Source organism: Buteo buteo, chromosome 6 (assembly GCF_964188355.1).
Source record: "Buteo buteo chromosome 6, bButBut1.hap1.1, whole genome shotgun sequence".
NCBI lineage: Eukaryota > Metazoa > Chordata > Aves > Accipitriformes > Accipitridae > Buteo > Buteo buteo.
The window spans coordinates 52,919,926-52,945,335 of record NC_134176.1 but is presented as its reverse complement, the minus strand read 5'-3'; the positions used below and the strand labels follow the sequence as shown (position 1 = coordinate 52,945,335).

The 25,410-nt window shown below is 39.1% G+C and overlaps 1 protein-coding gene across 2 annotated transcripts in view; it reads right to left on the bottom strand.

Annotated features, from left to right (window-relative positions):
• TTC17 (tetratricopeptide repeat domain 17) overlaps positions 1-25,410 on the bottom strand; it is a 62,184-nt gene that overhangs the window by 3,967 nt on the left and 32,807 nt on the right. For both annotated transcript variants that reach the window (XM_075030949.1, XM_075030948.1), the window contains 7 exons: positions 9,399-9,569; positions 8,478-8,728; positions 7,318-7,483; positions 4,700-4,820; positions 4,205-4,364; positions 3,657-3,740; positions 1,827-1,946 (listed from right to left, as the gene is read on the bottom strand). In XM_075030949.1, coding sequence (XP_074887050.1) covers positions 1,827-1,946; positions 3,657-3,740; positions 4,205-4,364; positions 4,700-4,820; positions 7,318-7,483; positions 8,478-8,728; positions 9,399-9,569 — 1,073 coding nt within the window. The remainder of the gene's footprint in view (positions 1-1,826; positions 1,947-3,656; positions 3,741-4,204; positions 4,365-4,699; positions 4,821-7,317; positions 7,484-8,477; positions 8,729-9,398; positions 9,570-25,410) is intronic.

The window sequence follows — 25,410 nt, the reverse complement described above, 5'->3', positions numbered from 1 at the left end:
CCAAAGATGAGATGCCTTCTCAGAGACAAGAAAAGCTGTTTGACCACACTCCTTCAGCTCTTGCATGATAGGGGAAGGAATATGAGTAAAAGGGGACAGCAGGGAAGTGAAAAAAGAGTCTAACCATTAGTGCAACTGACGCACTGCTTTTTATCCTGCCTCTGCCACAGAATTCCTATATGATGCTGGGTAACAGCTATAAATAAATTTTTTTCAGCTAGTCACTGATAGTATGTTTTTTATTTCCTGGATTTCCCGACTGTGACCTTGTCTGATTGATAAAACTGTTGAGCCCTGACAGCCATAACAGACTCTTTGAGAGCTGAGCTTCACACCTTCAAAGGACAAAATACTGCTTAGTAACAAGTCTTAGGTGCCCTCAACAGGACAATAAAAAAATTTTGAATGTATTTGATCCTTGCCTCCTTGACCTCTACAAAGCAGGGAGTACCTTTGGTGGATAAGTCATTCATGTTTGCAAAGCAGATACTAAGTCAGAATCACAAAAGCAGCCCACAGGAAAATTAATTACCTTTTATTTACATGAGAAAGGCAAAAGAAAGTAGCAAGAGTGCATAAAACCAAAGAGGAGGATAAACCAAAACATTAAATAGCTGTTCATTCAGCTCTAACTCTCACTGAGTTCAAGTTGCAGCTGTATCTTTACAAGACCCACAGTTTTCTCTGGAGGCTGCTTCAGTATGGAGGATAAAAACAAGGCACAAATTCAGAAAGTCACCCAGTCCCAAGCAACTTTCTATCACACTTCTAGAAAACAGCGCTACTAGACCATAAACTTTCCAATCCATACTCTGACCCTTACAAGTCACACGGTTAAGGATGCCATTTCTGAGGAACCATTTCCAGTTACATAGAAAGACAGGCAAATAAGCAAGAGCTTGTTGCATTAGATCTTGATTCCAACCTTGTTTTGAAAGGACAAGTGCAAAGAGACAGAAATATAGGGGACATAAGATACATAGGATGTGCATTTCTGAGTTGAGGCATTTCTACTGTTAACGGCTAAATCCTCCTAATAATAACCTGAGAGCGTAAACCGATTTGTCTCTCGATTTTCAGAGAAGGATTTAAGACCAAGATTCAAAAAGGAGTACATATTTTGCAGTGCTGCACAATTTGTTGCTCAGGTCCCAAAGCAAAACCTGCAATGTTGAGTGAGGAGCCTCCATTGCATTTATCAGTTTGCAAGGGGGATCTTGGTGTATAAGAATAGGCGTTATAATGCTCAGCATACCATGTGGCAAGGTGAAGGATACAAACTTCTGAAACTGAAACTCTAAACAGAAGATTGTGTCCAAAGTACTGCCTTTTTTGGAGTAAAGCACAGAACTGCTGCACAAAGTCAGGCAGTAGTGTGCAGCTGAGATTCAGAGCCCAAACACTTAAGATTTAAGCATTTAAGTTCTTGGTTTAAATATCACCTCTTACCCCTCTTTAAAAGCACAACCAGAAGATATACTCCCCACATCTTAGGTTAGAAAACTTGTCCAGACAAAGGCTGATGAAGATTCGAAGTCCTATATAAGAGGGTTCAAGCTCGTGTTGCCCAGAGAGGTGTGAAACCCACTGAACTGCAGGGAGTTCCACTGAACCTCTTTTGCAGTTGTCTTTTTTTACTATTATTTTTAAAAAAGAGAGAGTCCACACTAAACAGGCGGTGAAAGTCTTGAGGTTTCACCACAACTAGCTAATATCTAATACATTATAGACACTTGATACACACAGGGTTGGCTTTAATAGTCTGTGAAAGCTCTATTGTGACAAGCAAAACATTATTTCATCTTAGTGGGCACATGTGTACGCACCTTCATGTGATGGGGTGCATAGTGCAATGCTTGCCGTAAGCAATCAATTGCCTTCTTTCCTTGGCCTTTCACCCTCCAGTAAAGAGCTGCCATGCTAGAGAGGACCCATGAAGTCTGATTCTGGCAAAAGAAGAACAAAAACCAGTCATGTAAACACCTGTAGTGAACAGTCTTCCTGCCTTTCACTCTTCCAATTTATTTGATACATTGAGTTAGAGGGTGTTACACTAAAAAATAGCATTAAACTATTTCAAAGCAGCAAAAAGTTTCTCATCTACCAACATATATGCAATAGCCAGGTAAATGAAATTGCCAAATGAAACAAATTCCAAATGCAACATCATTTTCTTAAGAAAGGAATATCAGCTAAATAGCTTTAAACCCAACATAAAGCAGAAAATTTAGCTAAGGTAGCTGATTTGACTTGTAGGCTCTCTGTAGTCACTGGAAAGAGAAAGGATGCTCTGGGACGCAGCTCAGAGCAGAAGCCTGACAAGCCTGGCTGATTAAGTTTGGTGTCTTTAGCTGTCTGACTCCCATGTCACGTGTTAGAAAGGAAAATACTATGTGCTTGAATTCTGTGGACTCAGATACAGTAAATGAATGTTTATGCTCACACATGTAATTAGATAAGCAGCCATCTTTATTTGTTTGATTAGCTCTTGTGAATACTGAATGAGACTGGTAGACAGAAGAATTGCACTTTATTTCTAACACAGCTAGCTTTACTGAGAATTCTGTTTCTGGTCTCGGTGCTAAAGTTTCAGCTTATTTGGATAAAGCTTGCTGTCTGCAGGGGGAACTGTAGCATGTAAGAGAAAAAACTTAGTTTCTTTTCACTTTAGATGTATACTAAGTCTTGTAGCATAAGCATAAGAGTAACATCTTTACTTTCTGGGAATGACAAAACTATATTGGCTTTAGTTTCACAGCCTAGTAAATTCCTCAGATAGCTTTTGGTAGAATAGGCTAGGAGCACTGAACTGTTTTGGTTGAGCCCTCTTTTCTCTAGTAGTTTGGAACATCCTGCCCACTAGCTGTAAACATATAACAACAATCCCTGCATTCTTATCTACCTTGTAGATCCAGGGAAAATTATGTCCCTAATCATTTCCTCCTAAGGACCTCAGCTGAGGTCATCATGTGCTGCCTGAGCACACGTGACATCATGTGCTGTCCTTAGTGGCCTTAATCTAGCTAGAAAGCTTGGCTTTCCTGAGGGAGACCAGGTACCATGTGCAAGGCTGGACTTCGGTTCTCCCCAGAGAAAACCAAGCTTTCCACCTAGATGAAGGCCGCTAAGGACCTCAGCTGAAGTCATCACGCGCTGCCTGAGCACATCTGACGCTTCAGCCCAACACTGCATAAGATAAGAGGCAGTAGGCAGAGAAGAGACAAAGCCCCTGCCTGTCAGCTGTCTGGCTGCTGCATGTCAGGAGCACAACTGGAGAGTTGAGCCATGGCTTAACTCAACTTTCTATAAGCTCCAAGTCAACGCAGCACAAAAAGGAAGACTGAGAACTGTTGAAATAGTTTAATATATATCAACAACCAGGAACACCGCTCACTATAGGGCTGGAAACATTGGGAAATTTGACAAGCTTAGGTTTTAGGAGAGATATGCAAGACACTTGACAGTGTAAGCACAGGATACAGCTCAGCACAATACCTGGGAGGGCATTACAGATGCTGAATAGACACAAATCCCTGCTCCACGTACCAATACGTTCCTTGACTGGGATTTCAGACAAACGGTTTGAGACTGAATTGACCATTACATCAGTCATGAGCAGCAAGCCCAGGCTTCTCATTTTTCTCATTTACACGTACCTTTTCCAAAGCTTTGGCTATTCGAGTACCAACTTGTTCTAATGACTGTGGTGAGTACTGGTCTTTGCCCAGATTCTGTAGCACCTGCGGAAGAGGAAGAACAAGTGCTTAGATGCTGGAACCTAGTAAGAGATGTTCCTCACTTGGTTGCTTTCCCCCCCGCCTTTTACAAACACTGTAACCTGTTCCAACCTAAACATCACTGTCTATCTTGAGTTAGTACTATCTGTATCATCACATAGTGTTATAACTCCATGGCACTGAATACTAAGAATGGTAGAAGTTTATGTATGCTCAGTTGGACTTTTCTTTCACCAATTCATCCATCAAGAGCTATATATACAAAGACACTAACAGTGTTTTAGGATTTCCCTCAGGCCAGATCATAGATGGCTGGGAAAACATTCTGGTAAAATATTGCTTTCAGCTTGCATTGTTCTTGCAGTTTTATCCAGCCATTCACTCACTGAAAGTCACTGCACTAAATGCACCTTGAATCTGCCATGGTACGGCCATTTTTGTGTGACAGCCTTCCAACTCTGGCATACCTCTTTCAGTTGACTTTCTCCAGTGTAATGCAAGCTGGCCCGGCTAGAGACACCTTGCAGGTGGTCCAAAGTATGCATACTGGCTGGTAGATTTGGGTTACAAAGGGGTTCCATGGCTGGTTCTTGCAGCTGTGTGGCAAAATCAATGTGTTCTGTAATGCTACAAAGGTCATAAAACAAGTTGAATCATTCAGGAGAAGAAAACAGAAGAGTCATTACAAAGTTCTCTAGTGAGCGTAAACTGCCCAGAACCTGGCAGAATCTCATTTGAGTAGCTCAAGAAGCAAGAGAAACTGGATCTTCCATCTGCACTTGCACTCTTCTTTGCAAGTCTATTGATGAAATATCACCTAATGTTTTCAAACTTCTTTGAAATCCTGGCAGTTCTTTCTTACTTTAAAGAACACTTAAATCTTCAGTTTATGCACAGAGGACCATGTAATTGTCTTGCTTTGTGTGAGTAACTTATTTAAGGTTCATATACAAGATACTTACTCAATGTTTTTAGCAGAAACAGCAAGCCATGTGCTGGCTACAGTTGTAAGCTCTACCCTGCGGAGTTTCAGGCATTCATCAGGACTTGGCCAGCCAAGGCTACGATAATCACGTCTTTTTCCTTCAGGGGGAAAAAAAAAAAAAAAAAAAAAAAAAAAAAAGAAAAAGAGGAAACTGTCTGCAAGCAGAAAGACATTCTACTTCAGTACAATGATTTACAAAATACTTTAGACCAGTGGACACATTGCCAATATCATAAAAGTCACGGTCCTGCAGCCAGATTTCTTTAAGAACATTCCCGAACCTAAACGGACTGAATAGAACTTGTGGGATCCGAAGACAGAACTGGATCCTATGCAAGACAGATTAGGAGGTGGAGTTTTAAAATGTTTCATTACACTTTTTCAATAGCTACACATTGAGAACAATCACCACTCTTGTTTACAGGTAATGCTTCTACTTAAATGTCCTTAAAGAAAGTTCACAAGTGAGTCATCATTTATGTTCTACAGCTACAGTAAAAACTAATAAAAGTTGATTGCTCCATCTTCTGACAATCCCAGGTGAAAAATACTGCTGTTTCTTTGCAATGAATATTGTTGCAGACAGACAAGGGCTTTTACTGCATTCTTATACTCAAGATAGCAACATTTCTGAAACTATTAAGCAATTACACTTCAGCCCTCCCATTTTGGAGAGGAGTTAACTGAGGCAGGGAAAGGTTAAATAACTTGCTTTATGTTAACAGATAGATCACTAGGAGAAACAAGAACCAGATCTTCACATTTGCACCAAACCCTACTGAAATCTTTCCCTTACATTTGGTGGATACTGTACCAAGTCCTAGGAACCCAGCTTGAGTTAACTGTTATATCCTCTCGTATCAGAAACATCTGAACTGTTTGGAACATAAGAAAAATTCATTGTAGCCATAAGTTTGCACAGTGGGAAGCCAAGTTTAACAACGTGCCAGTCTATCGCACCAGCTATGTAGGCAGTATTTCAGTATTTATTTCTAGTTACCTGAAATGTTGCCCATTTGGATGCAAATCCTATTTCCCATCCAAAGTATAGTATAATGCTTCATAATTTTGCAAAATAATGATGAAATCTGTAATACCATGTCTTTTGTAAAGTATTCTGATTAAAGGAAAATTAACTTCAAGAAATACCGGGAAACTTCAGAGGGGAATGATCAATTCTCATTACCACCACTGTGAGCTACCTGACTGTGAGTTCTTATTTGTATGAATGGCAAAAGATAGCGAGAGGTATGGAAACACTACACAGAGATGGTTCAGTTGTCTGAGAGGCAGTCAAACACAGGACAGCTAGCGGCATTACCCTGTTCTACCAGGAACTCCCCAGGTGACCTCCAATATGTTACTTAAACTTTTGATTATTTAGTTCTTGTAAAGAGGCTGTCAGTGGACCCTGCCTCACAGGAGTGTTAGGAAGATAACTGCTTTACAGCTGAGGGATGCTATGCAATAAAGCCACAAAAGTAGCTCAGGGGAGAGAAGATACATCAAGGCAAGGACAGGTGTGTACTCATAAACGATAGTCTGTTTTCATGTAATCCCTCCCCCCTATTTAAATATTTAATTCAGTAACTTACATTTGTCAGATGTTAAAAAAGGAGCTTGTTAAAGATTTAATGTAAAAGCCTTGAAAACGTGGTATCACTTTCTAGGTCATCAAATTGTCAGTGACTAAAAAGTACTGGAGAACCCATCTTTGCTTACACATCAGCCCTATGACAGAGATTTTACCTCCATTGAAGTCAAGGTAAGACAAAAAGCATGGGGGTCAATTACTTTGGTTCTCTTCCTTGGCATTATTAAGTTCCAGCAGCTCTAAACTTCATCCTAAGCAACCATGTGCTGATGATTTCTGTCCACCTAAACACACCAGTGGAACTAGCTTGCACCATAATAATAGACCACTCTACAATTCTGTTACTCAACTAGCAAAAACTCCACCTCTCTCTCCAAACCACCTCATCTATGTTGGTGCAAAACTCTACTCTTCTGTAACTCCAGGCTTCTGGAAAACAATCTCTAAGTTTTCTCTTATAATATCACCAAACCAATTACAGCACAACACTTAATTTTTTTAAATTTTATTTTTATTAGACCAAGTTTTCTGCCTCTTGTTTTTCAGTTGTGTGTCTTATGTTTAGTAAGCAAGCAATTCAAGCTCTCATCCTGTGTTTGTCCCTGAAGGGGTGTCTCTCATCTGATTAAAACTGAATGGGCAGAGAAGTCAGTTTAAGAAAAAGATCATTAAACTCCCCCTCTCTCTTTTACTACTTCTACTCACAACAGCTACCTCTTTCATTCTCCACTCTTACCACCTCATCCCCAGAAATTTTGGGAATTAACTAGAAAGTTTTCATTCAGCAGATAAAGTTATGCTGCACTCTTCATGAAGAAGGTGCAGATAGAAGAGATTTCTAATTTTTCCACGTACTCATCTAGAAGGCGTATTTCACTACATAATCTTTGTGACGCATATTCCTAGTAATAAATCAGTGTAATATAAAAGCTGCAAAGGAAATAAACCAGAGTAACACAAAAGCTGCAAATGACTTGCTTTCTCTAGAAGCAGCAGGTTACCTATTGGTCCAGGAGAAGGTATCTTTGGTCCACTGATCTCCAGGGCAGTTTGGTAAAAGTTTTCATTTTCTCCACTAGTCGCTTCTTCCCCATTTCTCCCAGCTGGCTCCTGGAGATCCAAGCTTTCAGCTTTTGGCTTCTTTAAACGTTTGACCTGAAAAGTGATCTACGAAAAGAACAGTATTGGCGAGGTTAACAGTAAGAAACACCATGAATGTTATCAGCTCCAATACACTACTTGTTTTAGCCCAAAGATTCAGTTTCAAAGATTATACGGATGAGATCTTTCTCTCTCCCTCCCTTCCCATCTCAACTCATTCTCTGAGCCTGCTCACTTTCAACTGCATCACACCATGCAAACAAAGTACACAACTTCAATCTCCAACGTAGGAGAAAAGCAGTTTAACTGCTGGAGAACTAGCCTTTGTCATTATTTATTTTGTTAGTAACATGATGACAACAGGTACTTCATTCTTTTCATGCTAACTGAAACTTTTGTTTAGAACCTTCTCTCCTTTGTAACTGTAAGCAAGAAGTTTGAAGGCACACAGCATCGTTCAACACCTAAGCTCTTGCTGCTGATAATCAAGACTTATGATCATAGAATCGTTTAGGTTGGAAAAGACCTTTTAAGATCATCGAGTCCAACGGTAAACGTAACACTGCCAAGTCCGCCACTAAACCATGTACCTAAGTGCCACATCTACCTCCAGGGACGGTGACTCAACCACTTCCCTGGGCAGCCTGTTCCAATGCTTGATAACCCTTTCGGTGAAGAAATTTTCCCTAACGTCCAATCTAAACCTCCCCTGGTGCAACTTGAGGCCATTTCCTCTCATCCAACTACTTATTGCTTAAGAGACCAAAACCCACCTTGCTACACCCTCCTTTCATGTAGTTGTAGACAGCAACAAGGTCTCCCCTCAGCCTCCTTTTCTCCAGCCTAAATGATGTCACTTTTAGTGATGCAGAGGCCTTTCCTTTAGAAAATGGATTAAAGCTCCTTGTTCATTTCACACAAGCCATGAACCAGCTCTTTTAGGCCCATAGGGGAAGTTCCTATATATATTCCAGTGTTAAACCCCCTGAACTGTCCTCATCTTTCCCTCCTCCACAATAGTAAGTTGGTACAAGACTTAAGTAAACTCATCCAAACTTACCCATTCAGCTTCATCATCATCACCACAATCCCCAAAACAGGAGCTAGCCAGTCCATCCTGAGATCCCTTCTTTAGGACCCGGATTCCCTGCAAGTCCATCCGACGGCCTTTTACCTCCAGCGCCCCTTCAAAAGCTTCCTGAGGCCAAGAGTTTTCAAACTCATCCACCAAAGCCAGCATCTCTTCAGACATTTGATCATCTTCTAACCCCTCCATTCCTTCTGAACCATTGCTTTCTGCAGTGACTGCGTCTAAGAGGGAATACCATAAAAACTTCAAAAATTCTCTTCCTGCTGCTTCCACAAATTGTATAAAAAGGATCTTTCTTCTGTGACCTGACTTTTCCACTTGCACAAACCAAATATCACTGACTACGCACTACACTCTGCAAATGTAGAGGGGGACTGAAGAATGCAGACTTCTGCATTGCAAAGAAGCATCAACTGTTGCTTCAAAACCCAACAACTCTAGACCACTTTCATCAGCTGCCTTTCCAAAACAGAATTCTGCCTGTTTGAGGGAGTTAACAGGTGGTGTCTTCTCTACATATGTACATTAAACACTGAATAAAGCTCTCTGTACCTTAACCATAGACACTGTTCTTCTTCCCTTCTGTCTGGCACAGCTGATACAGAATTCACTGAGGTACAACCAACATGCGTTTGTAGAGCCTTGCAAAAAACTACATCCTTTAGCTTGGAAAGCATCTAAACCTCAATCTCACTTTTTGATTTAATGCATTTTGACTTTAGACTTGGAGAAGAAGAACAGTGAACAGAAGGAAACCAGTTTTAAGGGTTACTTGCCACTTTATAGACAGAGGGGGAGAAAACGTAGTTTCTTTGAGGAAAGATGACAGCTCTTCCGAAAAATCTAGAAACTGATTCATTTGCCAGCACCAATTTCGTAAGGCTGACTTACTTTCCAGTCTCAAGAAGGAGGGATCCCTTGCTGAACTCTGAGTAAGGACTTCTGGATCTTCTGTACCTCCCTCAGAGTGTCCTTCTGCTACTGCTGTAACTGACTTATGGTGGTCATCAAAGTATTTCTCCTTGTCATGGCTGCCATCTGGATTTTTCTCATGACAGTGGCCTGAAAGAGAAAAGTTTACTGATACACCATGTAAGAGTGCTCCTCCTGGATACAAGCACAGAAGCTGCAGTGAGGAAGCTACAGTCTTCTAGTTTTCTACATATGATTTAACAGAATAATTCTACAAGGTATCAAAGACTTCATTCAGTGATTAAAAAGCTGATCTGCCTCTTGACAAGGCAGATCACCTAAAACAGTTACAGGAAACAATGCTATTAGGTATAGGTGAACTACTAATGAAAAAAAAGCAGGTCTCTTTTGAGGGAAGGTTGCACAGTTGGTAGAAAATTACTGTGTGCTGATAGCCACTCCAATAAGCATTCCCAAGATATATTTTTAGTGACACTGCACTATACGTGGGAGTTGCCTGCCATATGAACTTCACTTAGACACCATAATGCTCACTGTGCTTACATGCAAGTGAAAAAGGGCCAAGGTAGACTGATACAGGATTGCCAGGCTCTGACCTTCTGTGCCAGCAATAGACAGTACATAGGTAAGGTGAGCTCATTAAACAGACAGACAAAAGCTATGGGTATTAATCTGCCAAAAATCAGAAGCTTATTCAGCTGAAAATTTAACATCTATGATTCTGTGGTCAGGTTACAGGCTCAGATTCCACCAAATACAATGATCTAGGAATAACGTTGGAAAAATACAAACATAGAGCCAGTAATGAGCAGACAAAAAAAAAAAGTCCACACTTGCAACACTAGCCTTTGAGCATCCTTCAGTGAGACACTGTTAAGCTTTCAGAGAGGTAGCCACCTACAACTTTATAGCTATACTTTTGATCTCAAAATACATTTTGACTGAAGATCTCACATTTTCTAATAATAATTACTTGTCAGACTTCCAGGACAAGAAGTATTTAGAGAGCTGCTCGCCCCGCCGACCCCCAGAGCCGCACAGGCAGAGACAGGATTCCCCTCAGGTGCCAGAGGCTGGGAGCTGCCCCAAATCCCACGGCACAGCTATGGGACCGAGACACGGACCGCAGCACCTATCGTCACATGGGAAGCCTGGCACCACGGAGAAAAACATACACCATGCACAAAGCTGCTGCTCTCAAATCCCTCCTTCCTGTATTTCAATCACTTGTGAGTGAAAATAGCGTACATACACAAATGAGTTAAGAAGCAGGTAGTGAATCAAAGAAAGCTTAAACGAAATGCAAGATTCTCAAGTATGTTCCCCATTCTACCCTCATGAATACAAATTGTATTGCTCCACACATATGGAAAGTATTACTTTTTTCAACTGGCAGCATAAAATATGAGGAATGTGAGTAAAGTAGATCAGTGACTCCCTTCTTCTCCATGCAACGATCCCATGTTACAGAAGAAAACTTTTAGGTCTCACTCTCTCTTTTATCAGGCCAGCAGGATGAGTGGATGGTTGTAACTCTCGTGTAAAGGTAACCTGTCCCACCACTTCTCAGCAACGCAAAACTATAGCTTTTTGCTGTATGCTCTCTGCTTTTGCATCTGGGAACACTCAGGTGGCATCTCTGGAGGAGAAACAGACCGGTATTTTTGGGGTGTGTGTGGGTGTGTCACCAAAATCAAGTAAAACTACATTCAGAAACCCTCTGTAAAAACTATTTCTTGCCCTACCTTTTCTGCTCTATATAAAAGTAAAACTTAGGAGTAAATATACAAAACAGAAGCAGTTAACTTAATAAACTTTTCTAAAATCTGCCACACAGTTATACTCTGCCTTTCCTACTCTATCAGTCATTGACTCTTTCTTTAATCCCCTCAGCACTTCCCCCCACTGTCAATAAAAAAATTAATTGGTGTCATTAAAAAAAATAATTTAAAAATCACGTCAATATATGGAGATCCTCATGTTTAATTTATAAGAAATGTGCGCACAGAAGCCTAAAGCTGAAATGAGTCCCCCTGCCTGACATCAAACCAGCCTGATTTTGATGCAAGTCAGGTGCTTCTCAGTAATGTGATGACCACAACTCCCTTTGTTGAAGGTCAACTCATTATTAGTATAAAGAAAAAAGCAAAGGGCCTGAAAAATAGACAATTATTTTAAATTGAAATAAAAACACCAAAAGGAGAAAAAAGTGCTGGAGATAGCAGGCAGAAGGAAAAAAACATGATAGTACTTAAAATTCTACTTAAGACCAACTCTGTTAATATTAATTTACAAACACTGACATCTAAAACCAGACTAGATGAGAGTACTGGCTTTCTTGGGATCCGAAAGCTGCTATATATAGAAACCTGAGTGCCCTAATTTTTTCAAATTGCTGCTTTCAGTTGTCTGACATTGCAAGAGTGAAAAAAAAATGCTGGTTGAAAAACCCAATGGAAGGTCAAAATCTCCGATGAGCGTACCACGAAGCAGGTAGTACTGAAACACTGCAAGTCAGAACTTTACAGCTTGTATCAGCCAGGTGCCTGAAGACCAAAAGGGAAGACCACCAGGTAAGAGTGTGAGACCGACAAGGGAATAACGTAGCCCCAAACTCCAGGGACATTCACTGGCTGTAGAACATTAGTTATATCATTGCAATACTTATAGCACCCTAGCCGTGTGAAGGACAAAAGTGACTGCCACCCTACAAATACTCAGCTATGTATTATTTATTAACATTTCACATATATTCTGGTTGTCTAAATATGCACATGTGAATTGTAGGTGTAAAGTCCTGACACAGTGATATTGCAGCTACAAAACTTGGAAGCATAGTACTTGATCAGTTCAGGTTATTCCGTTCTGAAAACTTACTAGAAAAGGATCACTTTCTTGCTCATTTATTTTCTGAGAGCAGCTGTTGCCACTTTTCCTATTGATTCTGCAGAGCTAAGAAAGCTCAGAGGAAAGTGAATCAGAGTCTGTCCTACTTTGTGTATTATGAGACCTGGTTACCACGTTCCAGGCAGTGAAACAAACACGCTATAGAGATGACACAAAATAAGTGTCTGGGCCTTTACTTAAGTGATGGAAATAACACAAATAAATAGTCTGATTGTGCCAGGTCAATGTAGAAATTGGGAGATAAAAAAAGAGAATAGCTCTTAAGGTATAAAACAAATCCATTGGATAGAAAAAGCAAATACAAACACTAAACTGAAGCATCGAGACCCTAGAGATTAAAAGCAGAACACAGTATTATATATTAAAGGTTTCTATTTCTCATATTGTTCTAGTTTGTAATTTTTTGGGGCCAATGTGAATGCACTTGTACAACATTAGCACAACACACATTTTAAATATAGAAAAGATCTGCTAGATCATCCATCCCATCTAATAATAGCCACCGTCTTGATTTTCAGGACCCGTCTCAAATGTCCACCAAAGATGTGGTACCTAGTGCAGCTGGTTGGGCTAAAAAACCCCAAACAGTCAGACTTAAGTTCTTGCTTAGGAATTGGATGATTCTGAACTCTTAAGCTGAAAGCCACTTAGTGTAAGGAAAGAAATACCCAAAGTGTTGACATCTGTAGCAAGAAAGGAGGAACAGTAGGAAGGAGAAGTGATGCAGTAACTGATGAAGACTTGTTCCATCTATAAAGGGATAACAAATATTTGTTCTGAACCATACTTCATATTGCCACATTTCTCAGAAAAGTCACACTGGGAAACAATTACGAACTTCCCTTATTACATATAAACTTTTCTGGTACTACGTGGGGATTTTTTGTTTGTTTAACGGCAAACTTCCGTCAATTTAGGTGACTCCACACCCTCAGACTGAAAGCCGCTTACCTAAAGCAGGGAAAGAGACATGAAAAGTATGGAAAAGAGGAAAGATGGAACAAACAACACCCCCAGTGTTTCACATGGAAGTGCTGCACCTTGAGGAAGATCTTGAAAGTAATCAAACTTCACCATTAAAGCAGGCATTGATTGTTTTAAATATCTAAATTAATTGCCACTGCAGCCGTTTGTGTCTTGGGTACATCTGGCAGAGAGAATGAGGCCTCACTAAGTATTTTCACTGTTTGATTCCCATATACCAACTTAAGATAGATGATTTGGTGTCATCAACAGCATTGGGCATAAAAAAAAGTAAAATTATCTCCAAGCGTCTTTGGTCAGCACAGAGTTTTTACTGACCTTTTATTCTTTCTTTCTCAGTGCAGAGCTTGCGAAATATAGTGTTCCTAACTCCACCATTTATGTTCCAACATACTAGGTTTAAGAAAATTATTAGTTCCTAACTTCTTATGATGAGACAAACTAATTTCCTTAAATTTTCTGATACATATTTAGAAATTACGATGGCAGAATAATGCTTCAAAGCTAAAAATCAAGTAATTTAAAATGTAGGTACTGATTTTTTTCCTACCACTTGGAATAAGCAGAGCTGGATACAAGAGTCAAGTGACTGTTGCTGTAGCTAGTGACTCGCATTAGGTTATGCAAAATGCAAGTTATCTGGAGATAAGTGTCACTTAAATGATGTGCCCCTTTACAGCTAAACAATGCAAAGAGAGAACTCTACTTAATACGGATGTAAGTCAGCCTAATACCTGAGTTGTCAGAGTACAGAACAAACTGAAGCCAAGCTGCCAAGAGGAGTTATTAGCTCTACTTGTTTTTTGATGCATGCTCAAAACTAGTATTCTCCACAGTGAAACTCAGTAAAGGTAGTTCTCTTTTTTTACAGCAGGAATGGCATATCACTGAGCTTAATGAAAACAGGTTTTAATGCCTGCACGCAGATGAATAGTCTCATCTACAGACGTTTCAGGAGCAGTGCATCAGTAAGCAGTTTTCTTTTTACCTTTGCTAGTCACTGCTTACACGGATGCAGAGAGACACTAGTCAAAGAGGGTCTCTCTTTACACATGAAAATGCGTAACAATTAATGCTGCTATTAGGTCATGTGAAAACTTTAGGGGTGCTCATTGCTTGGGTGACACTATATATTTAGAATTAGGCTAGAACATATCCACTATAGAAATTAAACTGAAAACCAGCATATTGTCACCCATCGCTTTTATAGAACAAGTCTTGTTCAGTGCTCCATGTCACAGGCAATATAATTTATCAGGTTTACAAAAATAATCTGGAATGAATGAACTCACCTACCAGAACCCTTTTGTGCATCTAAAACTACTGGGATCTCACATCATCAAAATTTGGGCCAAAATAGCACCTGAAGAACTGTTTTGCTTTCTACACCATGATGACTACACTGCAATATGACATTAACAAACTAGGGGAAGTGCTGTTTGAGAGACCATCCTTCAGACAACATATGAAACATGAGCTTTGACTTTCACAGCAATGTTAACACTAGTGATTAACACATTGCATACCCAAATTACCTTGATGTTTCAAGGTGAACATGATAATTTCCTAAAGATCTTGTGAGCCATTAAGAGCAAACATGTTATACCAATCACATATGAACAGATATCTGATTGCAAAACATTTGTTATGGGAAAAAAATCCATGCCAGTTATTTTGAGATGAGTTTTAAAAGCAATAAGATGAGCAGTAACTAGAGAAGAGACCTATCTTGAGCAGCTATTGCTGCTCTGCTCACCTCATTTAAAAATTAACATGGTTCTATTAAGATTTTGCTCTAACATTCATGTATTCCTTTTCTTACTGTTTTCCTGAAAAAAATACATATTTATGCTTCAAAATGAATCCCATGATTGAGCTCTGAAAGCAGAAACTGCAAACCACTTATGACTGAACAGGATTGTCATCAAAAACATTACAGAAAGGTCGCAAGCCATAACTGCTGAACTGCAAGACAGCACCGTGCTCCAGAAGCAATACCAAAGAAAATTTGGTGCTTTCCACACACACAAGCATAAAAAAAAATTATAACCAAAGAGTTCTGTTTATTTAGTGAAAAATCATCAACAAAGTGACAAATGGACCAGGGAAGTAAAGGGAGAAGAGAATTTGAAGTTTTTAATTACAATCACCTGGCCATGCAATACTGACCTCAGAATGTCTGGTAGGTCTATATTTAACTGAAGAGAAATACACAAGTCCTACTACATATTCACTGTGCACTATAGGACCCAGGGAAAACACAAAGCAGACAGGCAACCTGTATCTGCAGAAGCCTAAAATTGTTCGAAGCCTAGTTGCAGACTTGAAAACCCAAACTGCCCACCCAGCAGTCAGTCTTGCTCTCTCTGAACCCAACAGTATCACTGCTAGTTTCAACAAGACATGACGAGGCTTCGTAACAGTAAGCGAGTGTACCTCCAGTACCTTTTGCAGTTGTAACATACTGGATAAATCACTAAAAAAACCAACCAACCAACCAACACCCAGTATCTACTACCTACATATCATCATAACTACTATTCTGGAATAATGAGGGACAGATTGTAGTAAGTTCCCCCTCTAGTCAAGTATTTCAAGGTAAGTATCATTATGGGTACTGGCAAAGAATGGTGAGCGTAGTGCCCAAAATTTAGACTAACCTTTTGGTGTGTTTTCTCTATACACAGAAACACTGTTCATTTTTAGCTTTTTCCTTTAATATAAACCCTCCTTTGCAAAACTGGAAGTTACAGGACAAAAATAAACATTTTCAAAGGACAGAACATACTGCTAACTGAAAAGTAAAAGCTAAGTATAGAGAACAAATAATGAAAAGCAATATTAAGTATTTTAAAAGTTAATTTTCATAAACTCCTACCTCTTCACTAAATTCCTCCCTTAGATGAGCAGTCAGTGGCCCTTCTTCAAAGATGATGAGAAGCATGCTTAAAATTGAGTAGTCAGAAGAATGCATAACAATACATAACAAGCTTTGGTTTGATGCATAGCAAACAACAGGATGATGTTTTATGTGGTCAAAACTTAGACTCAAGCACACAAAATGAAGCATACAAAAGTTCTTTCTTTTTTATTATTTATTCCAACAAGTTTTCAATTAAAAGGATTATATAGTAAAACAACTGTTCTCACTCATAGGGAAATAGTTTTAAATTTTGATTTGTAGCCAAAAGATGCCTCTAAATTGGCTTAGCTATAAAGATTAGCTATTTGTCTCATTACAGCAGTCCTGATTAAACCTTTCAAAACATACAAATGCCAACAATACGTAACTAGATTTCTTGTCCATATTGAGAGAAATACCTCACCATTGCGTAACAGACCAGTCCCTGATGAACAGACACAAATTCTCCGTAAGAAATACAAAGAAGTGATAAATAAAACACGGACAAAAATTTAAAGAGGAAGACAAACCTATTTAAATTAGAACACAATGCAGTTTAATAAGGGATAGGCATGCAAAACATCTTGAAGAATTCAGTAAGCTACTTTTATAACAGAGTACAAAATGTCGACCCCTCTCCCCAACGCCTCTTCCATAGTTAAAAACAGGGAGGAGAAAATCAAAGAGGTCGACTACCTAAAGCCTTCACTCTTCCTTCCTTACCACCCACTAAGATAGGAGCTTTTTTTTTTATTTTTATTTTTTTTTTTTAAATGATGCACATCTAGAAGCAATAACTTGTTCTATGATGCCTGGGAATAGGGCCCAAAACATAGAAATAGCTAAACATCTAAATTTAAACTCTCCAATCCTGTCAGTGGATAAAAGAGACTAGAAAACTTCTCTTTCAGGGGACCCTGGCCCTACATATAGACTAGGAACGTAAGTAGCACTCCAGTCTGAATTTCAGCCTGTGCCTCAGGAACAGCTTGATTTTTTTTTTTTTTGTTTGTTTTGGGGAAAGAGGGAAAGAAAGCAAGAGAAACAAGGACATGCAAGTTCTGAAGACAAAGGCTTGTCCTCAGTGACTTCTCCTATGTGCCAGATTTTTTTTCCCCACTGTCAGATAAGAAAATAGTTACTTACTAATTCCTTAACTATAAACACTCACCCACAACAGATCACAGTATAATGTATGCTATGAATATTGAATGACTAATATTTAGTTCCCTGCACACAACATACTTCTGAAGTCTGTTTCTGATTAAGCCATGGAAATTCTTAGTTTAAGGATCACTAGCATAAGCAAAGGCAACAATGGCCTGCATTTGTTTTGCTCTGTTTCTAATCTTTCCTCCATCATAAGCCACATACCTCTTTTTATGCTAAACATTAAATATTTTGTTAGATCCTATGGTACCTATGAACTCAAGTTTAAAAGGGACTTTAAGTACAAGAGTAACCCACTCATGAGAATGGCATCATGTAGTTAAACTCTACAACAGTTAACTAACCCCATTACGTGTTACTGCTGGCTTTCTACTTCTCTCAACATATGGAGTTGACAATATAAAGCCAAGTAATGGGCTTATGTATGTGTTTTTTGACTACCACTCCATCTGTAAGGTTTCTACCATATATTGGAATTTAAATAGTATTCCACAGGGACCTGATTTCATATTTTTTAAGAAAATATTTTTGATAGGCTGTATTTATGCTTATCTGTGTATCTCTTCACCAGGTTATACTGCTCAACAAGAGCAGATTATTAGTCACACTTGATAAGTGACAGTTTATACAGTTGTTTGGGATAGATATCCCTGCAATCTTCCCCCTAACTGGAGATCAAAGCAGAAACACTGACACACTCAAACAGCAAAGCAATGTGTTAACTGGTCAGGTGGGTATGCCCCTAATTAATCTAAGATAGCTTTTAAGTGCTTAGCAGTTTGTCTGACAGGCCACGTCTTACACAGTTCCATGAAGAAGCAGAGTTGTTGCCATAAATAAGATAAAAAAAAAAAATCAAACCTGTTTTTGAGGGAGTGATGAACAAGAATTGGATTAGCCTTTTCTTGAGTCCAGGTAAAGAATATCTGCAGAAGTATCCAACCACCCTAGTTTAGGGTTCAACAGGAAAATACTCTCCTCACACTGCCAGAATAGTACAAAGCTATAGAACAGTGCCTGCAGAAAGACTAGGAAATTTTGGAAGAATGTCCCTTCTCCCCAGAACTGCTGCATTCAAGAAGCATCAATCTCTTCCTCTAGGGAAACTCTGAATTGTCCTAGTTTCAGTCACTAGTAGCCAGAACAGATGATAGATTTACAGCTTTGAGGACAGTCAGAGCACAACACAAACTCACATGAACCAGGCAACCAACCTTAAAAGGAAAAAACAAATCAATAAAGTAGACAGATCAGGGGTAGTTAAGTGTCTGGAACTCCATGGCTCAGCATGGAGTGCTCATTTTAATCTGAGCACATGGCATTGCATGCTGCTTTGAGACAATCTCAACATGACTCATTACAGGCTGAGGCTACACATCACCACTTCACAAGTTCTCAGATTTAAGCCAAGAGAATACAGCCTTCAAGGTCTTGGCAAGTTGTTAATGACACTAAACTATGCATTGTGAGTTCTCTCATACGTGGGGACCACATGTTCTTTCTCTTCCAAACATGCTTTAACCAACTCACTAATTCAGTCTGTACAGCTTTACTATGAAGTTATTCGTGCAACTACATCTTCCTGGAGATGTAGCTGGGGAATTACTATTCCTTCTAAAAAGGCTGTTGAACATATGCAGTTGTTGGACCTTTTTAAAAAGGTCTAGCTCTAGGCAGTGCACACTACTCAGGTTCAATAAGAATTTTTAGCAGCTACGTGCAAGAAACCGCCACTGGCAAAAGCAGCCTCCTAAAAAGAGATGAAGACACAGACAGTAGCAAACATATCTTATTTTCTCTACATTCCTATCACAAAAAAGCACCAAAAACATTGCAGAGAAATGTTACTATGTCTGATAACTGAAGGTATAGGGTTTTGAAAAATTTAGTTGGAAAGAGAACCTTTTTCCTTCCACTCTAACCCCTGACAATCCTCCTCCTCCTACATGAGCATGTAGTTATGCTAAATAACTGAAGGATGCAGATAACATATCATGAAGAGTCATTTGCACTATAAAGGCAGATAAAACTGGGAAGTGTCATATTATATGGAGTTTAATACTGTACGGCTTTTCCTTCCTACATTAATAGTTTTGCATCAGTAAACTCTCACTGAACTCTTCTACAATTCTAAATTCCCTTTCACCGTGCTATCTCCATTTCCTCAGTTACTCCTGCAGCTGAGGCCATGACTTTCTTCTCCCCCCTCTGCTAGCCTATGGCCTTCTGATTCTGGGAAAAGACAGAATGCATACAGAACACGAACTATTGCAGGCATACCATTCTTAGCATGATGCAAAGTGAGACTGATGACTGTTGGGAGAAGTTGTAGGTACACTGTCATGCTGTAAATAAGCAGAGTAAGTATGTAAGCTAGCAAGACAGACTTCACATGATGTAAAGAAATCACCTAATGTTAGCATAAGAAGAAGCTGCAGACCAGATTCACCCATTACCATGCTTAACAAATGCAAAAGCAGTAGCTTGGAAGCAATGGGCATGAGCAGTGGGTGTGCAGCCTTTGGATGCTGGTGTAGCTAAAAATGCCATGTTTAACATAGTACCACATTCTTTGATTGTTACATTTAAGAATCTCAATCTATACATCTCTGCATAGTTTTGAGAAGAAAAATACATGGAGCTCGGAAAGGAGAGACAGGTTTCAAAGTGAGCTTGGTGAGGCACTATCAGGGTGAGGTACTTCACTTTCCATTTCCTTCAGCCACTAGAGACACTAGACAAAGACTTTTCAGAGAAAGATCTGATTTATACAGCAGGCACCAAATCAAATAGTAAAAATATCAAAAAGCCCGTGTCTGGTCAACTATCTTCCAGATCACAGCACAAAAATTCTAGAAATGCCATGATTATTGCAGCAAAGGTAAATGTTAAGAACTGCTTCTTTCCTTGCTGGGCTAGTAGTGCGGAAACAGCAGCACAAACCTAAAAGAATAATTGGGTCACATTATTCCCACTTAAGATTTCTCCAGTATCTCCCAGTCAGAGGCACGGCTGACATTTCCTGACACCCCCACCCCCTAGGGATGTCTGCCTCCAACAGGACAAAAAGCAGTCCTCATTCTCCTTATCTCCCACCTGCCTGCATTCAGCAAGATGTTTTCATTCTACACAAGTACAATTTAACCTCCCCTTACTCCTTTAGCACTGCAGAGCCCAAAACCAGTGACTTAGATTCCACTTGTGCAGCACCAACAGATCTTTCAGATGGACCGACACTGGATGATCTCCATTGCCAGAGATGCTTGAGAGAGAAAGAATCCAGCTTGATTTTCAGACCCCAGGTGGAACTTGCAGGGTGAACAACAGGCATTGCAGGTGCATGCAGGTCCGTGTAGGGGGTAGAAATAAGCAACTGAGTATTTAACTTCAAATGATAACATTGATTTTAGAACTGCTACTGTTTAAGACAGAACCCACTTTCTCTATGCTACTATTAAACGACAATGCAAACGTTTGCCATGATGTGTCTGAGAGCTCTGACAAGCTGTTTGCATGCTTCATAGAATTCTGCTTGTTTAAAAACCCTAGCGGGGCTGACTGTTCTGTTTATACAGATGAACTTTCCCATAAGGCAATGGAGAGACAGTAAAAGCAACAGAGAAATGAATGGTCACAGATCCCTTCCCTTTCATTAATATAATCAGATAAATATGAATACTAACATTTGTGGTAGTCTAAATAAGGCTCGGGAGCACTCAAGAATTCTGCCTTTACATGATACACAAGTCAAAGAAAGAAAAAGCTGAATTTTAAACATATAGTAGTATTCGGTTCAGAATCCCATACAACTGGGAATCTGGCATTTTGCTTCAACTAAGACAAGATTAAATTCTGAGCTAAGCTCAACACCCTTCTCACCAGAGTAAATACCTCCTTTTTACACCTATTAACACTGTAAGTGATGAGCATTCCTTGGAGAAACAAGATAGAGCAGCTTGAGAAGGAGGAAACTAAAATGCTGTTATGATAAAAATGTCTAAAAGGACCTCATACTATAGCAAATGGAAACAAAATTTAGCAGCCCCTTGCTGGGACTATCAAGTCAGTCATAGCTTTTAGGGTATCACCAAGTGAAAGGTGCATTTAAAAATGCAAAGTATTTCACATCTCTATGTTTTGACACATTATTGTAAAGAAAATGTATGTCATGCTTTTGCTTGGTGTTTGTGTATCTGAAATCGCTACAGGGAACTCGAAGTGATTGCAGCTGTCAAGTTAGAGTCAGAGACTTAAACTGTGATGTTGATTTAAGCAAGTTATTTAATCTGACCATAAGCTTACTATTAAGAGTTTCAAGCAGAGATTCTCCTTTCAGGTCAACCTCTCCTCTTCAGGTCAATTTACTTAAAGGTCTAAGCTTATTAACTTTGTAAGAACATAAGTGGTGGGGGACAAAGGAAAAGCCATACACTTAGAAGATCAAATACCTTTTCCCCATGTTTTATTTTAAGAGGAAGTAGATGAAATAAAACATGATTTTTGATTTCATGTGGTATAGAGTATTTGTACCACAAGAGGGCACTGAAACCATACTTAAAGTGGATCATTAAGCTATTGCTGTGTACATTACAGAACTAAGTCATAAAGTAAGGAAGTATGCATTGCTTTCACAAACATACACACTCACTACATAAAAGCATTCGGATATCTTGACGGCATGCACATGTATTCATAAAGTACTCACACTGCCTCTACTTCCAACAGAGCAGCACAAAGCTTTTTGTAAAACCGCCATCCTGCCAAGTGATGAAAGACAGTGAGACTGAAGAAATTTGAAGCTTGAAACAAGTTGTGCTTCATGTTTTGAATACCATCAGTCTATTAATAAAGTTTAAGATTTTGAATTTTGATCTTGTCTAAAAGAATGTGAAGTGCATGAGCTCATAAAAAATTGTAACTGTCAGTCAGAGGTATATGCTTACAGTCAGATACAAGTATTTTGAGTACAAATGACTTCTGCTTGTCCAAGCAGCAACTCTTGTTTACAGAAATAAGGAAAAGCCCTATGCAACAGCAATTAACAAATCAGCACATTTCAATGGCCACTTGACCATCACACTAAAAATATGCTTCTAGTGTATTGTATCCTTTTTAATAAGGCTTGACAACATCTGCATGTTCCCATCAGCTAATGAAGTGCCCACAAGAACAATCCGTTAGACGTTAGTTGGATATTGCTCTACAGGCCTTATCACATGATAAAAGTTAACTGCAATTTTTTAAGCCATAAAAGTTTGCAAAACAAATCCTGGCAATGCACCATTTCAATATCAGACAAAAATAATACTGGCTTTCTCTACTAGCTTTATGAACAGCACAAAGCCAAAGTATCTCATTTCTGCAGCTCTGAGACTTGACCATGTTTTTCACATTAAGTTTTCTACACTTGTTACGCAAGTCGCTTGGTCCTGTTATTTGTGGGTCAGATATGGCTGCTTAGGTATCTGTCAAGGAACATAAAGTTTCTGCTACTTAACGTGCTTCTGGACCTGACTTGCCAGCAACATAACAGTTGATCATTCAGTAGAAACACCCTTAACACTGCCAAGTCACCTCTAGAAGGACCACCACAGGATAATCCTGTAACAACGAAGTCTTCTGACCATTTTCTCAGTTATTTGGTAATAAGGCAGTATGTGGGCTGTTGGTCCAAGTAGTGGAGGCATATGTAGCACTGCAGCACTGCTGCTGTATAGTATCCATATTGGTTGCAACTGACTGAACCCCTGCATTGCCTAACAAACATGTCATAGGTGATATAGTTGTACTGAATTCTGGACACTTCACACACCTCCAGAAGACAAAAACCCACCAAAAACCTTTGCAGATTTAGAAATCCTTTTACAAGGAAAACAAACGTTTATATAAACTTCAATATAGGAGGCAGAAGTTAAATAGAAAAGTGTTGGTTTGAGGTTTTTGATTCCTCTTCTGACATGCATGAAGTGACTTGTGTTTGAAATATAAATTTCTATCTAGAACAGAGGTAAGTTAGGAAAAAGAAAATAAAAGTACCAGGCAGCAGTACAGACAGGAACATATAAGCAAGCATCCAACAAATCAGCATTAGCATATCAGACTTCCAAAGTCCTGTGCTAAGAGCAAATGTCCCAACATGCTTGACAAAATTCCTATTCCACCTATTTGAAGTATACACCAGGCACATACTGTAATCAAAAATCAGACTATAAATTCAGATTTTTGATCCTATATTCCATCCCATGCCAGCATATAACTCCCACTGACCATTTGTTGGATTCTGCTGATGGCTCATGGCAGCAGAGCAAGGAACTCCGTGTCTCACTAGTTAGTTCAGTTCTCGTGAATAGAGGCTTTTGACAGGTGAAGCAAAAACACAGCTATCAATCACATGGGCCTACAACCCAAAGCACAGGCAGCCCTACTGCTGTTACTTTCAGAAATACTGAATGAATGCTTATCAAAACAAGGTACTAAACCAGAGACAACGTTTGACATTCCAATTTCTTGGTAAATTTTTCAGCATAACATACCCATCTCAAAGGATATAAATAATTATGACGTGCCATCAGGTGCATAACAACAAGAGGACAAACTAAATTCAGTATTAGATGTCCTGAAGCAGCAACGCATGATCTGAAAGGCTCTGAAAATCTCCTGAAGTAACAATCCAGCAATACTGGGATTGTCAAGCATACATTTGATCCATGTACTTACAAATGTGCTGCATTAGCTCTATACCTAAAGTCCCATTCAGAAAAGCGTGTGAAAAGCAGTGTTCAGTTTGCATCTTGTCATCAAAACGTGCCTTCCAGTCTGTCATGGAGCCAAACAAGAGCAGATTATGTTGCTTTATGTATTTTGTAAATCTACATGATATTAACATTTTAACAAATGCTGTAAGTGCAACAGGTAAAATTAAATATTAGCATCTAAATACAGTTTGCATTTTTTAGGTTCTACGTAGTGTTGAATAATTGTATATACTATTGCATTACGTATGTAAGGTCAAAATCCAAACTTACAATCTCTTTTCAATTGTTTTCTTTGAACTGAAGGATGAACAGAAGACTCCCCAAATGTCAGGATACTTGTAAGTGCGAAGTGTGATTTCTGGGTAGACATTCTTGAAATAATTCTGGTTTTGGAGACTTAACCACACTTTCATACAGCCTGTCAAGGTTCCTCTCGAGTCAGTTGAAGTTTATAGTGGGGAAAAAAAATATTTCCCCAAACCTTATGAAAATCAGATAGGCAAATCTACCTTTCCATTTCTGAATTCTTAGTTTTGACTTAAACCACAAATCATCCTCAAGGTTGAATTAACCAGTATGTTTATTTTACATTCTGCACAAGAATGTACAAAGAACATTTACACTATTTGTCAGGTTCATACTTTCAGGTTTCTTGCACTCAGACAAAAGACGACCTAAAGGATATTATAAATAGAAATGAAAAAGAAAGAAATATTAAGACAGGAAGAGTCCCAGAAAAAGGCAAAAATATAAATATAGGGTAAAATACTTAAATACTAGAATACTGAAATTTAATGAGCAAATTAACATGCTAGGGCATATTCAGCTCTCTTGATTTAGCAGCTTCACAGATTCCTTAACAAACAAACCCAACCCCAACGTACCAGATGAATATATTCACGCTCACTTTGTTAACCTGTGGCCAAGCTAGCAAAAAAGGAAAGAACGCTTTTCTCATAAGCACTTTTGGTATGGGTTTCTCCTCATATTCCAGAAACACAAACTTCCTAAACAACATATGCAGTAATAGTTGACCTCAAAATGAACATCCTGGATCAGGAATCAATGCAAACAGCAGCCAAGAATCAGCCAAACTACAGGACTATATTTTTAAGTATTACGACAAGTTTAAGGAAGAAAAGCATACAAAAGAAAACAAAGATGTAAAAGATCACTTTGGGGTTCACATACAGCCATTGCCCATTACTATCTCAGTTCTGTGATTATACTTTTGTATTACTTTCTGCTTAAC